Source organism: Narcine bancroftii, chromosome 9, assembly GCF_036971445.1.
Source record: "Narcine bancroftii isolate sNarBan1 chromosome 9, sNarBan1.hap1, whole genome shotgun sequence".
NCBI lineage: Eukaryota > Metazoa > Chordata > Chondrichthyes > Torpediniformes > Narcinidae > Narcine > Narcine bancroftii.
This window is the reverse complement of record NC_091477.1, coordinates 69,796,090-69,812,869: the sequence shown is the minus strand read 5'-3', so window position 1 is coordinate 69,812,869 and position 16,780 is coordinate 69,796,090. Positions and strand designations below refer to the sequence as shown.

Below are 16,780 nucleotides of genomic sequence, written 5' to 3'. Positions count from 1 at the left end.
AAGGCCTTTCTACCAACTACAAGGCACAAGCCAGGGATAAGGTTTTTCTCTTGCCTGAGTGGGTTTGGTTCAAGAAACTGAATGGTGTCAGGAACAAATCAGCCCCCATCCAGCACCTGAATTCATTCACTCTGCCTCTGGCACACAGAGCTGCAGTGTGCACTATCCACAGAATACAATTGCCTGGGCGACTCCTGGAGCCCCTGGAAGACTGCCTCCCGCAGGTTCCTCACTAGGCTTCACAGTATCCTGACGTGGAAATGTATCCTTCATTGCTGCCTCGTCTAGATCCTTCAACCCCCTCTCCAACACCACAGTGTTAACAAGTTCTCCTGAAGGACTACAGAGGTTTGAGAAGGTGACTCACCCCCCACTTTCTCAGTGGCAATAAATGCTTCCCCTCTCAGTGATCCCACCAGCTGAATGATAAAAGCAAGTTTGTTCTTGAGAGGACATTCATAATTCTCCTTAAAGTTGCCAAGTTTGCTACATATTGGCACTCTTTGGCCATACTTGGTCCACTGGTGTGAAAGGTAAAAAGAGCAAGAAGGGATCCTGTCAGTGTGCAGCACTGCATGGGATAGGAACTGCTCTGCCCAAAACCGATTTATATATTTAAAAAAAACGGCAAAGTTGTGAGCACAGGTTGGACCATCACACACACCCCCTTCCCCTCCCTTGACTTCACTTGCACCTCACTGTGCCTAGGAAAAGCAGCCAAATGACCAAAGACTCAATCCACCCTGGCCACACTCTGCCCTTCTCAAAGGCAGTTTCTCTCTCACTGTTATTAGATGCCTGAATGATCCTCACACCAGTAAAATAAATGAAATAACATCACCCTTACCCCATTCAAACTGATCTCTTATTGTGACCCGACTCTCCATGCTGTTTTATTCTGCTGTAATTGTGTGGATAATCATTCTGGATGATACAAATTAAAACCTTTTTCACTTGACCTCAACATGTGACAGTAAATGTAAATGAGAAAGGCCTGCTTTCCCTGACAGATGTAGTTCTGAAACCAGAGCTCCCATTTTAAGGAGTGTAGGCAGGTAGCTGATCTTCTCATCAGAAGAATTCTCTCTTCCAAGCAGTGGATGCAGGGGAGAATTTCAAGCTTCTGAAGCTATGAACGTTTTTACTTAAGCCTTTTAACCAGTGCAGAGCAAACATACCCCAAACACAACCCACCCACCCCCCCCCAACCCACCAAACCCCAACAACCAAAAAACCCCCCCCCAACAAACAATATTCCTTTAATTACAGTGCAGAGACGTGCCAGCTCACCACTGAAAGAGGCAACTAACAGCAAGCGCCCTCGAGCTGTTCTATCGAGACCTCGAGTGATGGGCTCCAAGTTTCACCAGACTGGAGTACCTAAGCACAGAGCTGCCAGTCCTTCGCACTCAGCTGTGCTCAGTGCCAGGTACCTCTCTTCAGCTCAGCTCCATTGATGAACGACGTACACAGGTGGAGGAACTCAGCAGGTCAGGCAGCATCCATGGAAAGCAACAGGCAGTTAATGGCTTGGGCCTGAGCCCTTCTTCAGGAGCTTCGAAAATTTGAGCGTATGCCCAAACGAGTTGGGGGAGGGGGAAGAGAGAGGAATACAGACTTCCAGGTGACAGGTAGGTGAGGAAAGAGCTGAGAGGTAATGGAGAGGGGTAGAGGGCTGAGAAAAATACTCTTTGATAAGAGAAAAGAAGGGAAGGGTTGGGGATAACAAATTCTTTAAGACAGCGGAAGATTCAAATCCAGTTTGCTGCCACTGTAATAATGTTGCGCTAACTACTACACTATCTGTGCCATCTCTGGCCTAGTCTAACTGAGTAGCCCATAGATACCTGCAGTGGAGGTAAGGTTGGAGCCTGTGGTGGACCTTGTTGTATTTGCCACCTTTCGCAGCTTTTGCTGTTCCATGGATCAGCCGTATCCCAGTTTGATGATGCCATCGTTTCGTGGTCCTGAAACGGTAAGTGAGCAATGGGTTTCCACACCCCACTCTGTGGCTGAACCCTCTTCCCTTTCCTGTCCTCCCCACAGCACGCCTCCCTTCTCATCTGACGACGACTCCGTGGTGGACAGTGCCTACGTCACCAGCGTGGGCGTCAAGGACACGCACAGGGCCAGCGCCATCCCATCCATGCCGATGCAGAATCAGGCCACCATGAGTGATGGTGATGACTGGTCGGACACTGACATTTCGACGGGCGGGCTGAATCCACCTGCAGGCTCCACAGTCCACAGCCCACCAGGTATAGATGGTATTCGAGTGACATGATGTTTGACGCTTGCTGTGAAAACCCAACGTTTTGTGAGCTTTTGCGCAAATGGATTAACTTGCAGAGTTTTGCTGAGAATCTAACTTGTCGGGGCCAGTCACTGTTCCCCACAAAATATTTAACATAGACCATCAGTTATGACTCACTTGAGACTAGTGCCTAACAAGAATGGAAGGTCTGGAGATGCTGGAGTCAAGTGCAATGCATAAAGGTGCTGGAGAAATTCAGCAGGCCATGCAGCATCTTTAGGAAGTAAAGGGTGATCAAGGGCTCAGGCCTGAAATATTAGTTAATATTTACTTCCTAAGGATTCTGCATGACCTGCTGAGTTTCCACAGCAGGTTTATTCATTGAGTATTGAATATTGCTTGCCTAAAAACACTGGACTAATCATTTATTGTCATACACATTATACAATGTAGACATGCATCAAAATACTTATGCCGAACAGGCGACACAGTTAGCATAATGCTATTACAACGCCAGCAACCTGGGTTTGAATCTAGCGCTATCTGAAAGAAGTTTGTACGTTCTCCCCGTGACCTGTGTCGGTTTCCTTCGGGTGCTCTGGTTTCCTCCTACTTCGCAAAGACACATGGATTACTAGGTCAGTTGGCCACTGTAATTTGCCTCTGGTGAGTGGTAGATGGGGGGTGGGGGGGGGGGCATTGATGGGAATGTGAAAAGAATAAAATGGGTGATTGAGGGATAAAATTGCATGGCTGATGTTCAGTGTGAGGGCTGTAGCTCTCTATAATTCCAATAGTGGAGGCTGTCAGAATGTGGCAAAGGCCTAATTTGTTCACTAATGTACTTTAGGCCCGGAATGTTGGACTACTTGCTCAGTCCGACCTAAAGGTTTCTCATTTCCCACGTCACTCTTGTTATCTCTGAACTGGACGAGTAAGCCAATATGACAAGAAGGATGCAAAAAGACTTTGCCCAGTTTTTATTTTGTTCATAATTTTATTGTGAATAAAGTTTATTTTCAGAAAAAAGTAGATGAGGACTGGAAGACCACATTTTGAGATAGAATAAACTCATAAAAGGGCACCTTCACGTGATTCATTATTGGATTAGACTTTGACAGTGGTGAAGATGATTTTAGTGAGAATTGGAATACACGAAGGTGTTGGAAATGTTGGTTATGGTGATTTCGCAAACCATAGCTTGATTTTGTCTGCTTTGGCCGTGCTTTTGCAAATCATGGTGGTAATTTTGCCAAAAATGTGATTTTTGTCAATAATGGCAGTGATTTTTTTTACTGGGATGGCAGTGATTTTATTCATGATGGTGAGTAGAAGAAGATAAGAAATAGAAGTGTGAATATCTGCTTAGAACTTGACACCTGCTCTTCTTCTGTTGAATAAGATCAGGCTGATCAATACTGCAAAGGCATTTTGTTCCTCATTTCCATCGATCCCTTTAACATACAAAAAATTTATGAAGATACTCAGAACCTCCATAGATTCACTAAATACTGGGTTTAAAAAAAAATCTTATCATCATGGTTAATGATCCCACCATGTCCTTGCAACCCATCATGCCCATTTATTTCAATCCCACTGCTTGCATTAATTCCATCTCCCTCTATCCCCTCTTATTCAAGAACCTGTCCAAAAGCCCCTTACAAGTTGTTCCTGTTCCTGCTTCCATCACCTCCTCTGGCAGCTCATTTCTAATACCATTAATCTTTGTGTGAAAAATTACCTCAGATACCCCATTTAAACCTCCTCTACCCCATCTTGAACCCTCATCATAATCATGGTAGACCTCCCAATTGAAGCAGACACTGGCAACCTACCCTACTAGGCCTGTAATTATTTTATACCTCTGTCATGTCACCTCTTGGCTTCCTTCATGCCATGGAAAACAGACCAGCCTATCCTATCCTTGAGAAAAATGAAAGATGCAGATGCTGCAATCTTGAGTTAAAAAATTTGCTGGAGGGCATCAGCAGATCTGACAGCATCCATGGCTAGAAAAGGCTAGTTAACTTTTAAATTAAAAAAAAATTAAATTTGGACATGCAACATGGTAACAGGCCCTTTCGGCCCACAAGCTTATGCTGCCCAATTACACCCAATTAACCTACAACCCCTGGTACATTTCAAACGGTGGGAGGAAACTGGAGCCACCCCCACCCCAGGAAAACTCCTGCAGACATGGGGAGAATGTATAAACTCCTTAATGACAATGCGGGATTCAAACTCTGGTCCCAATCACTGGTGCTGGAACGGTGTTGCGCTAACCGCCTCACTAACCGTGCTGCCCAAACGTTTCAGCTCGAGACTCTTTATCAAGGCTAAGATAAAAAGATGAAAATATCTATATAAAGGGAATGAAGCTGGGGAGGGGCCCAGAGGTGATAGGAGAGGAGGTGGAGGGAGAAAGGGTGGTGAAAGAAAAGTTAGGGAGAGAAACAGAAAGTAAGTCCAGGAATAGGTGAAGAAGCGATGGAAACTGGAATCGGATGGAGGTGTGAGTGGTCTAAAATTAGAAGACTGAATGTTCAAGCCATTAGATTTCAGGCTCTCCAGAAAGAACATGATATGTCATTCCTCAAGTTTATGATTAGTCTTGCCCTGAAAACAGATAACAGGGACAGACATGTCACTGTAGGAATGATTGGGGGAGGTGAAATGGTTGGCTACAGGAAACTCAAGTTGAGATCCACAAACAGAGCTGCTGATAGCTTGAGCTGTCCAATCCAGTTAACGTCATTGTGAATTCTTTCTGCTCCCTCTCATATTTAATCATATTCTTCCTACCATGTATAATCCCTAAATATATCCTGTCAATTCCTGCAAGAATTTTATTCATTTCATTGAAAATCCCTCTCAGACTACTCAACTCGAGTGAATATAGGTCCAATCTAAAACTCTCCTTGTCGTGCAGGCAGGTCACCTTTGCTGCGCTCCCTCCAAGAGAGTGACACACTTCCTTATATAGGAACACCAGACCCCTGCCCAATGTGCTTTGTTCCCTCTGTAATTGGTAGAGTGGATCAAGGAATTATACCCACAATAAAGTTCCAATGTAATGCTTTTTGTCCTTAATACTTGCTATACATTCATGTTAACTTTGATAATTTGGTGAACAAGGATGTCTAGGTCCTTCTGAACATTAACAGTTACAACCTCCACCACTTAGAGGCGCTGATCATGATGGTGCCAGTGGTGATGCCCTTAACTAGTGTGCCTGAGAAAGTTACAACCCAAGCCTTTGGTGAATATATATTCGATATCTAAGATATTATTCTCTCTCTTTCTCCGGTTTCTCAGGGACTATGATTCAAAGCATGGCTAAGAATCTGGAGATGCAGCTGAGTTCCACAGCGAAGAAACCCATCGGAGGCGTTAAGCTCCTTCTTACCCCTCAAGCCGCTCCTCGAACATCCCCAAAGAACACCACCCAGGTGAAAAAGTTTCAGGTAAGGAGGCCCTCTGCTGAATATTTACACCTTGTGCACTGCAGGCCCGAAGTACTGAATCAGGTTGGTTCTGAGGCCACAGTGACATCGACGACCAACCTTCCCCCATGGGTTTTTATGCCTCGTCTGCGCTATCGAAACATCACTTTATTCGGAGCACTGCTGAAACATCTCCGTTTTGGTTCCCTTGCTCTAACTGTGAATATTTATTACCTCTTTTTCTGTCTTGGCCTATTGTGGTAATTTAATTTTTACTTTTAGAGTTAGTGTTCATTATCCACCTGAAAACAGCTGCAGCAAACAAGGCTTTTGGTGTATCTGTATATTGTGCTTATGTATACGACAATAAACTCATATTGGGAATGACAGTGAGGTTAAATAAAGCAGAAAGTGCTGGAAGCACCTAGCAGTTCAGGCAACATCTGTGGAAGATGAAGCAAGAGTCAGTGTCCCAGGTTCGTCGAAACAGGCAACAAAAAAAAACAAGCCAAGTTTGTAGTTGCAGAGAAGGTGGGGAATATCTATATATCTGAGACCAAATGAGTTAACGTGAAGCAGATCCTCCTTTCCCTGTGTCACGTGTAGCTAATGGCAAGGTCCATTAACGTGTAACGTGTACCTAATGGCAAGGGCCATTAACGTGTAACGTGTAGCTCTGGCAAGGGACAGAGGCCATGTCCAAAAGCCCTGAATAAGGTTAGTGCTCCTTCCCCCTATCACCTCAGTTCCTTTCTCTTCCCCCTTCCCCTCACCTATCACCTGCCAGCCTTTGCTCCTCCTTCTTCCCCCATCCACACCCTTTTAATTTGGGTATCTTCCTGGTTCTTCCTATTCCTGATGACAGGGTTTCTCAATCAGTTTGTGTGTTGCTAAGTTCAGTTGGGTTGTGTTGCTTCAGGGGTCATTATGCAGATCGCGAGATCCAGTGAAATCTGCCTGATCTGCAGGTTCTCATCCTTTTTCTTTCCACTCTTATACCACTTTAAGTATTCCTTATATCAGAGATGCTCTTCGATGAGTAAGGGATTGATTAAGGTGGTAAGTGAATGGAAAGAAAAGGTTTGAAAACCACTCTTTTAATCGTACCTAATTGACTCATTATGTGGACGGTTTCATAACTCAATGACAATTTTTCTCAAGCAAACTATTTTAGTAACAATTGGGTCTAGAGCAGTGGTTCTCAACCTTCCCTTCCCACTTACATCCCACTTTAAGCAATCCCTTACTCATCACAGAGCACCGATGGCTTAGGGAATAGTTAAAGTGGGATGTGAGTGGAAAGAAAGTTTGAGAGCCACTGATCTTTTTTTAGTTTATCTATCTTTCTTTTTCATCTATTATCTTTATCTGTACAGTAATTTAATGCCTACTATTGGAGTGTTTTTTAAACAAAGTACCTGTTTAACTGCAGCAAGTAAGAAATTCATTGTCATTAGTCACCAGGAATGTGAGAGTGGAGACTGGTGATCTTCATCCTGTATTGACTGCCTTCTGTCCTTGTTCCCCATCATGTACAGTACAACTCCGATTATCTGAAATGGTTGGGACTGGACCTATTTTGGATATCTGGTCATTTTTTTAAAAAATAGCCCAGTAGCAACAGCAAATCATTGTAACCGTGTTTAAAAAACTACAACAAACAAACAACAAGAGAAGACTTTTAAGCATTAAAATAAAGTTTAATTCTCACCAAAAAATTACTTGCTTCTGTCGATCCCCAACACATCCTTAATGCCGTCGCCGATCACCGAGACCTCCCAACTATCGCTGCCGATCCCCAACATGTCCCCACCAGTGTTTCTGATCCCCGGGGATGCTTCCCGGGCCAGTGGAACATTCACTGGTGAGTCTGTGAGCCCTGTGGGCTCGTTCCGGCAGGGGCTGTTCCAGCTTTGCGTTCTGGTTCTCGATGTTGGAACCCAGACCCACTCTTCGCCTGCACACACTCTCTCTCCCAACCATTGCCGATGATCACCGACACCTCCCCACCGAGGTCACGCTCCTGCCCGAGGCCCCTGCTCCTGCCCGGGAGTTCGATGCCCCCACTTCTGCCTGGGAGCCTGAGGTCCCCGCTCAAGCTGGGAGCCCGAGGTCCCCGCTCATGCCAGGATTCTGAGGTTCCCACTCCTGCCCGGGAGGCCGCTCTCCTTGATGACGCTGGGGAAAAAGATTCTTCTGACTGCTCATGGCTGGGAGACAGTGGCATGCAATTTGAGAGGGAGAGTTGGAGTGAAAAGTCAATTGAGGAAGTTAAAGAAGAATTGGAAAGAGAGAGGGGAGGGAGTTACCTGAAATGAGGACAATTGTCGTTCTAATTTCATGTTGGGCAAATTTTTTTTTTCAACCTGTGAGGTCAGTTTGGTTTTAAAAAATTTTGGATAAATAAGGATTTCTGATTGTTTCAGATGTCCTCATTTATCCAACATTTTTTGGAAGTAAACAGTCGTCACTTCTGGGTCCAAAAAAATGTTGGATAAATGAGGATTTCGTATAATCGGAGTTGTACTGCAGACTCCAAACAGAGCGACCACACCGGAGGTCACCATTGAACCTGAACTGTTGAGGATGCAGGTTTACCAGCTATGCCACTGTGCCACACCAGTGATCCTCATGCAATCCCCTGTTCAATCCCCTTCTTTCCAGCTGAGGTCATTGAGGCTATAGATTTGTGACTGGACGATATTGTCTGCTTCTGAGCTGGACACAGGCTTTCCAGTCTCTGATATGTCCACTTGACTGCATCTCTGTTGTGGGGTTTGGTTCACAGATGGCTTTCAGAGCCCTGAAGAACTCATGCCTGTCATCGCTGTCATCGCGTTGCCGAGGCTCCCAAGCCGTCTCCATCTTCAGCTCATAGGCTTTCTGCCATACGGCTGCTCATTCCAGTGCCACCCCATGAATGCCTTCCGTGACCTTCTCGATCATTCTTATCCACTGAGTCCACATTCTTCTTGGTGAGAGTTGACAAGCACTTCGTGATCGCATATCAGTTTTTTATTAATTTAGAGATAGAGCGCTCCATTCTCATGAGGCTACACTGCCCAAAAAAGACCCACATAACCAATTAATTTTCTTACCCTGTACGTCTTTGGGACATGGAAAGAAACTGGAGCACCCGGAGGAAACCCATGTGAATACAAACTCCTTAAAGGCAGCAGCGGATTTGAACCTGGGTGGCCAGCGCTACGTTAGCCTATGCTAACAGTGATTGGAGGAGCTGAATGGATAATGAATTTTGGGAGTTCTGTGAAGCTCTATTGGATGAGAACTGCCCTCTCTGGAATGTCAGAGCTTGGCATTGTTTCCTTCGAGGTGGATGTCCTACGGCCAGGCCAATGGCATCAAAAAAATAGATTAGATGATGTTCCACCCAGAGGTAATTGGAGACAGCCAATTATCTTGGATGATGATGGTATAGGTGCTTGGACCTGTCTGTCCCTCTGAGGGAAATGCCGTTTGTTGCAATACTCCATGGATCTTGTCTCGCGAAGGACTCTGTTGCAGTCAGTCACCTTTCATCCATAGTGCCTTGGCATCTCTTCCCATCTCTCTGCGATGTCTCAGGAGTTTCACAGTCTCAGCTTGTTCCTGACTGCAAACAGGAACCCATTCTGCAAGGAATCTCGGGTGGAAGAGTAGCAGCAGAGAATGATGGCAGGCTATGTGGCGTGGGTCAATGGGAGCAGGCAGAGTGATGAGTATAGGGAGGGGAAATTCTTGTGGGCTTTGGGAATATACCTGATGAAGGGCCCAACCTGAGATGTTGGTTACCCCTTACTGCGTGACCTACTGAGTTTATGTAGCACATTTGTGTATTGCACTGCACCTTGCACATTTGTTTTATGATTGCACTCTGTGTTGTGTGTTGACTAGCCTGGATAGCATGCAAAACAAAGCTGCTCACTCTACCTTGGTACAAGGCAATGTTCACTTGAACCAATAAACATGTCACCCATGTTTAACCCTCCCTGCTTTCTCTTGGCAGTTGTCAGATGATGATGAGAGTGAGCTCGACATCTCGTCCATCGAGGATGCATCGGAAGTGTTTGCCTCAACAGCAAGGGCTCTGAAGCCTGTGCCCCTTCCACGGCAAAGTTCTGAGCCATGTTTCTCTCAGGGAACCAGCGTCTGGAGCTCGCCAGCCAGCAGAGTGGCAGGTTGGTAGCCAGAGCGACCTGCATGCTGAACTTAACACTCATCCAAAAGAAAAGGACTTTTTTTGATTTTGCATGATTTTTTAATAACAAAGTGGCGTTGCTTTTACACGGTCAGTTTGCCTTCGATAAAAACATTTGCCTGGATGGTGTCAAAGGATTTGTTGTACTGTATATCTGTATGTTTTAAATGAAAATTGTGAATTTTTTAAAGGTCTTTTTGATGGTCTGTGAGCAATTTTGTTAAGAGAAGGTGGCATGTGATCTAATTTTGTTTTGTAGAGCCCTATAGCACAGGCTCTTTGGCCCATCTAGACTGGGCCAAACTGTTATTTTATCTAGTCCTTACCCCTCCTGTCAATGTACCTATCTAAATGTTGAAATTGAGGCTGCATTCACCACTTGAGCTGGCAGCTCATTCCACTACTCTCTACGTGAAGAAGTCCCCCTTAATATTTACTTTAATTGTTTCAACTTTTACCCTTAACCCATACCTTCTACTTCTTGTCTCACCCAACATCAGTGGAAAATGTATCAGAAAACATGCTCTTTCTGGCAGCTGTTCTACCCGGACACCTGGCCTCATGGCAGGACCTCTTCCAAACCTTCCCCCCCACCCCCTACCTGTGGCCCAATTTCACCCTTGCCAACCATCCCTGTCAATTAGATCCAAGCAACTGGAACGTCATCTGGTTACTCAACCTTGCAAGACATGACCTGCATCTGTGTTCCCTCCTGATGTCACCCTTCTCTGGGATGGAAGACTAGTCATTATCAGTCAGGACTTCCTTCCTCCTTTAGGTACTGATCCTTCCTCAACAGGTGGAATGAGCAGGGAAATTTTCCTCTGTGACTGGAGCACTATTTCTTCACGGTTTTCAGTGCAGTATCCTCTTGACCGGAAGAATGTTCTTTCCAGACAATAATCAGAAGGTTACAGTGCTGAACTTCCTTCGACATAACATGCGGTGCAAGACAGTACAAATACAGACTAGCAATTCACACCAATACTTTTTAAAAAAAAAGCTTTGAATCCCATTCACTACCTGAGCTGAACTGCTTATCAATGGCTGAGTTATGGAGAATAACAGATTATGAATTTTTGGGGTGAGTCTGTTCTCTACTCTGATTGCGAGAGGAATGTTCACAGTTGATTCTGTTACGTTATTTCTAAAGTTTTTGTGATGGGCATGTGCACGTGCACTGATCCCAGTGTGAAGAAGTTCCCATGGGGAGCTTATCACGGCCTCCGCATTGTTAGATTTCACCCACCTTCAATTTTTCTTCAAGCTTGTCTCTGCACTGGGACCAATGCCCTTCCCCTATAATTATTTTAAAACTGTGACCCTGTTGTATGAAATAAAAATGATTCAACTTAATTTATTGCTACTTTCAGATGCTCTGAAAGGAAGAGGTGCATTGATATCACATGGGAACTGGCAGTGCAGTTATTGCTAAGAGACCACTCTCTTGCTATAAGCTTCAGAACTGCTGCCTCTGGGGAAATGATTGCATGAAAATGGGGCAAGTACTTCGGAGGCCTTTGTACCTGCCTGGAACCCTAGCCACTTTTGTTGACATAACTTCCTGTTGGGAGTTTCCAACCATCCCACTGCAACTTTTTGGAGGGAACTGTGACACTAAGGTTTGCAGGAAGCCCTGTGCCAGATTTTAGAGAGCAGTTTAATCTTAAGTTATGGTGTGGGCAGTCTAGCAACTAGTTCTCTGTCTGATTTGCATTGCCATTGATAGGAAAATCAAGCCCATTACTTCATGGGCCATGAGTTTAATGGCCTTCAATGCCTTTCACACACACTTGCCTATGTGAGAAAAGAGAATTTTGTCCTAACTTTCCAGGTTCTTTACAATCTACTTCTCAATTGGCTGGACTCTCTCATTGACATGATATCTACCCCATTGCTGACATTACTCTATCATTATATCCATTCAAATATAGTCATGACCTATTTTTCCCATATCATCATGAACCCTTTCCTTCTGTGTAGGCCATTGAGAGACGGAGTGGGAAAGCAGACCCTTCAGCTTAAGAAGTCTGTGCTGACCATCAACTACCCATTTATACCACTGTTACATGAATCCCATGCTTTAATCTCCACATTCTCATTGACTTCCCCCAGATTCTACCACTCACCAAGACACTATTACAGCCGCCAGGTAACCATGTGACTTTGGGAAGTTGGGAGGGGGTTGCGCAACAGCCAGGAGAAACCCACAGGGAGAATGTGCAAACTCCACACAGTCAGCGTCAGAGGTCAGGATTGAACCTGGCTCTCTGTGTGTTGGGGCAGGGATCCCAGCTCTTAACTCGCATCTCCAGAAAATGGTCAAACGAGTAATGATCCCTACATCATCTACAGACCCAGGAAACTGCAGGTGTGGCAATTTGTTGACGTGCAGATAGCATAAACCTGGATGTTGCTGCTCATGTTCAGGAATTTCTGGTCAATTCTCCTTTAAGTCTTGTTCCCAAACTCTTGCCAGACTTTGACAATGAAAATAAAATCCCCCAACTCTTTAACTTTCCTTGCCCCCCCACCCACCCTCGTCCAGGTGGTCTCCCTCTCTTCACCTCTGTCCTATCACTGGGCCTCTTCCAGCTTCTCTCGACCTTTTGAACCATAGCACACTACAGCACCAAAAGAGGCCTTTTGGGCCATCTAGTCAGTGCTGAACTACTATTCTGCTTAGTCTTATTGTCCAGCTCCCGGACCAAACCGTCCTTTATATATGTGATATCATCCCCTTCTCTGCAGTCAAGGGTCCTGGCCCAAAATGTTGATTGACCATATGTACCCATGGATGCTGCTTGATCTGCTGAGTCCCTCCAGCCAATCTTTGTCTGCTCTGCTGGAGAATGATGGCTTTGTGGCATTTCACCAGCTGGGGTGACGCTGATTGAAGTCTGGACGTTGAGCGTGAAACCTCCCTCTAGATTCCCAACCCCGCCATGCCAGAGGTGCATCACCAACCAAGGCACCCAAATGAAGCCCACGTTCCAGCAGTGGTATTCCACGTAATAGAATCATCCATACGGTGCAACTAACCCACGGCAACCAAAATGTCCCACCCACACTAGTTCCGCCTGCCTCTATTGGCCCCCATCCCTCTAAACCCAACCTAACAAATGTATCTGCCCTATTGTTTCTTGAAGATTGCAATAACACCTCAACCATCTCCTCCAGCAGCCCATTATATGCACCCACCAACCTCTCTGTAAATAAAAGTCTCCCCTCAGTTTTCAGTTAAATCTCTCTCCCACCACCTTAAATCTATGTTCTCTGTCTACTGGTTCCCTTATTCTGAGCAAAAGACCCTCTGTGTTAACCTGGTCTGTTCCTTTCCTACTGGCACTGGATGTAGGGGGAATCAGGAATCACTTCATCACTTAAGTGCAGTGTTTGGACATGCAATCAATGTTCGTAGCTGATGTCCTCCTCTCAGCGAAGTTCTAGGTGAGGCTCTGCTAGTTAGCAGTTACAGTACTGTCATAGCAACAGCTGCTACAGATGAATGCGTTCCGTATACTAGCCTTGGAAACGATTGGAGCTGCACACTACTTCTCGTGATACTAGACCAATCCTTGTTGATTAATATTAACCCTCACCTTGCACACGAGCCAGCTTAGCCGACAGCATCTTACACTGAGTGCTACACTGGCAGGTACATACACTGGCAGGTACATACATTGGTCTCCCTTGGTGCTCCATACCTGAGTCAGTGGAGTGATTAAGGGTGATGAAATTAAAAAGCCTATATTAATTCATTCAACACCCTTCCAGGCATATTTGCCTTTACCAGTTAGAACAAAGGTACAAAGACGTTATCTAATCTCACTATCTGCTAAAAAAATACTCAAACCACCTAGCCATTGCCTCACTGATAAGAAGCTACTGATTGTTGCCTGGTATTTTCTGAGGGAGCTGTTTTTGGAAAGGTGTGGCCCAAACACCATTGAAGCTGTTCCCTCTCTGCTTATTTCTAGCTTTATTATAATTCTTCTTGCAACAGGCAGTCTGCAGGATGAACTCTGTAGGTTGAGCAGCATCACTGGGAGAGAAAGAATGGTTGGTGTTACGGGCGAGATCCCTTCAAGATGAGCACCTCCACCATATTGTTTCGTGCTCTAGATTGCAGCATCTGCCACCCTCGAGGTGTAAATCTGTCTGCTACAGATCAAATGCTGACAGAGTCAAAGGTGTCACATCTCGCCTCTTTGATTGAAAGCTCTCTCTCCATTTTGTCTCCAAGGAACCTGATCGATTTAATTTTAAAAAAATTTATAAATTTAAATTTAGACATACAGCACAGTAACAGGCCATTTTGGCCCATGATCCCGGCCGCTGAATTACATTCAATTAACCTGCAACCTGTATTACATCTCGAACAGCGGGAGGAAACCAGAGCTCCTGGAGGAAATCCAGGCAGACACGGGGAAAACATACTAACTCCTTACAGATGGCGCGGGATTCGATCCCTGGACCCAATGGCTAGCGCTGTAAGTGTTGCACTAACCGCAATGCCAACCGTGCCACCCATGTTTGCTGGTTTGAGTTCTGCAAGCTTGATCACTTACAGCTGAGAATGCCTCTAACTTGAACCAAATCAAATGCCTTCGACTGAGTAATTCCTGAGATTGGTGCTGAGACATTTAATAAGAGAAGATAACAGTACAAATTATGGGGTTTTTTTGTACATTGAGCTTAATTCTTAGGCCAGTGAAAAAAGATTACAATCAAATATTAAATCAGCAAGTAAGCTCTACTGATACAAAGAATAAAAACAAAGCATGTATTTTACAGAAGTTGAGAGTCAGAGAGTTAAACAGTACAGTAACAGGCCCTTTGGCCCACCAAGTCCACTTCAGCTGTGAGGTACACATTGATACTGCTGCCATTTATCAGCACTTGCTCTGAAGCCTTTTATGCCCTTATGATTCAAGTGTCTGTTAAAATGCTTCCTAAATGCTATGAGAGTCTCTGCTTCCACCTCTCTCTTGGACAGTGCATTCCAGAATCCAAGCACCCTCTGGATGTAAAAGTCTTTCTCCAATTCCCTTCAAACTTCATACCCACCCCTTCCCCAAAGCCTATGCCCTCTGGCATGAAACTTTACCTCTGCCAGTACTATTTTTTAATTCATTTATTTTTTGTTGGGAGGCGGTGTCTGGGCACTGCTGATTTATTGCCCTTCACTAGTTGGCCTAAATTGAGTGACTTGCGCTATTTCATAGTCATCTGCATGTTCCAAGACAGTAGCCCCTTTCAAATAACAACACCTGGGACCCAGGTGCAATTTCTGAGGCAAAGAAATCGCAGGGGGATCGACCCATTAAATCGCCAACCCAGCGATTTAAGGGAGATCCCGCCCCTGCAATGACATGTCACGCACTCACTAGTAGTACTGCTGGAGGTTCAGATGACGCACAGGTGCAAGGGCTGACGTCACTGGAATAAGCGGGTCGGACATTTTCCTGTTCAAATTGCCTGTGGATAAGACTTGGGTAAGTTTTATTGGGTTCCCTGACTTCCTTTGAGGTAGGTCAGAGACCCGGTTGAGTTCTGATGGTGTTGACTGGGTCGGACAGTTTCTAACTGCAGTGTAACTGGGGCGCTAACTGGGCAAATTGCCCGGTTAACCCCATTTTACACTGCAGTTTGAAAGGGCCTAATTCCTGACCAAACAGGCTGAGGACGAAAGCTGTCTTTCTGTGAACCAGACAGGGTAGTTTGGTAATTATTCAGGCCAGCAGTGTTTCTTTAAATTCCAGGTTGAAATGGAGTTTAAATCCCATTGCTGCCAGAGTGAGGTGCAAACACTAACCTCTCAGTTGTTAATCCAGGTCTTTGGGTTATTTGAGAAACAATGAGAAGCCGGAGGAATTTAGCAGGTCCGACAACACCCGTGGGTATAAATGGCCAGTCAGTGGTTTGGGTCGGGACCCTTTATTGAATCTCAACCTGAAATGTTGACTATCTCTCCCCATGGACACTGTCTGACCTGCAAAGTCCCTCCAGCAGCTCATTGTTTGCTTGAGAATCCAGCATCTGGTGTTTTTGTGTTTCCCTGGGTTACTTCTCTGGTATCTTAAACATTGTGTCACCACTAATATTCCCCCAGTATGTCGCAAAATATTTATGAATTGTAAAAAAAAAGCATGTATTTATCATCAGAGTTTATGAAATAAGACACGGCCTCAAGTGAACCTGAGGGATGAGATTTCCTATTTCTAACAAGAGAAGATAATTCTATGCTGAGAAGTTCTGGTGTTGAGCAATGCCTACAGTACATTCAGGGATCAAAACTATTCTGAGCTATCAAGACACCAGAAATTCCTCACTCCAAAGTTTATGACATTCTCTTGCTTTCTCGTTAATTGTATACCCCTGCACCCTCAGTTGACCCAAATAGTCATCAGCTTCTCCAAGTCCCTTTCCCTTTACACCACTATATTTCCCTCACTCTAAAAATGTTCCCGCTCCAATAGTTTTCATGTTACTAACGACGTAAGAGAACATGTACGTAGAAGAGTAAATTGGACAAAGCAGGAGAAGAGTCCAAAGGCAATATCAGGAGGGACGAGCATTCGATTTCAGTGAAGATATTACAGCGAAATGGAAAACATCAAATTAATGCAATTAGATAGAAACAGTCAAAAATGGCTAATTGAAACTTGGGAAGCTCTTCCAGGGACTAGTATTGGGAATATTCTGTTGGATAATTGGGCTGCACCTTCCAGCCTGTGGCTGGTTGTTACCCAGTTTGAGAATATACCACACATTGTTCAATGTTATCAGGATGTGAAGGAAGAGGAGGAGCTGTCCAAAATTTTCCCAGATGGATTATCCATGATACTCGTTTTACACATTTTTTCCATCACGTTTTTCAGG

At 44.8% G+C, this 16,780-nt stretch overlaps 1 protein-coding gene across 1 annotated transcript in view; it reads left to right on the top strand.

Moving 5' to 3' along the window:
* Window positions 1–16,780, top strand: part of LOC138743570 (cilium assembly protein DZIP1L-like) — a 149,412-nt gene that overhangs the window by 60,564 nt on the left and 72,068 nt on the right. The window contains 4 exon segments of the mRNA XM_069899075.1: window positions 1,270–1,429; window positions 2,047–2,258; window positions 5,570–5,718; window positions 9,704–9,875. Of these exon segments, the coding sequence (XP_069755176.1) occupies window positions 1,270–1,429; window positions 2,047–2,258; window positions 5,570–5,718; window positions 9,704–9,875 (693 nt within the window).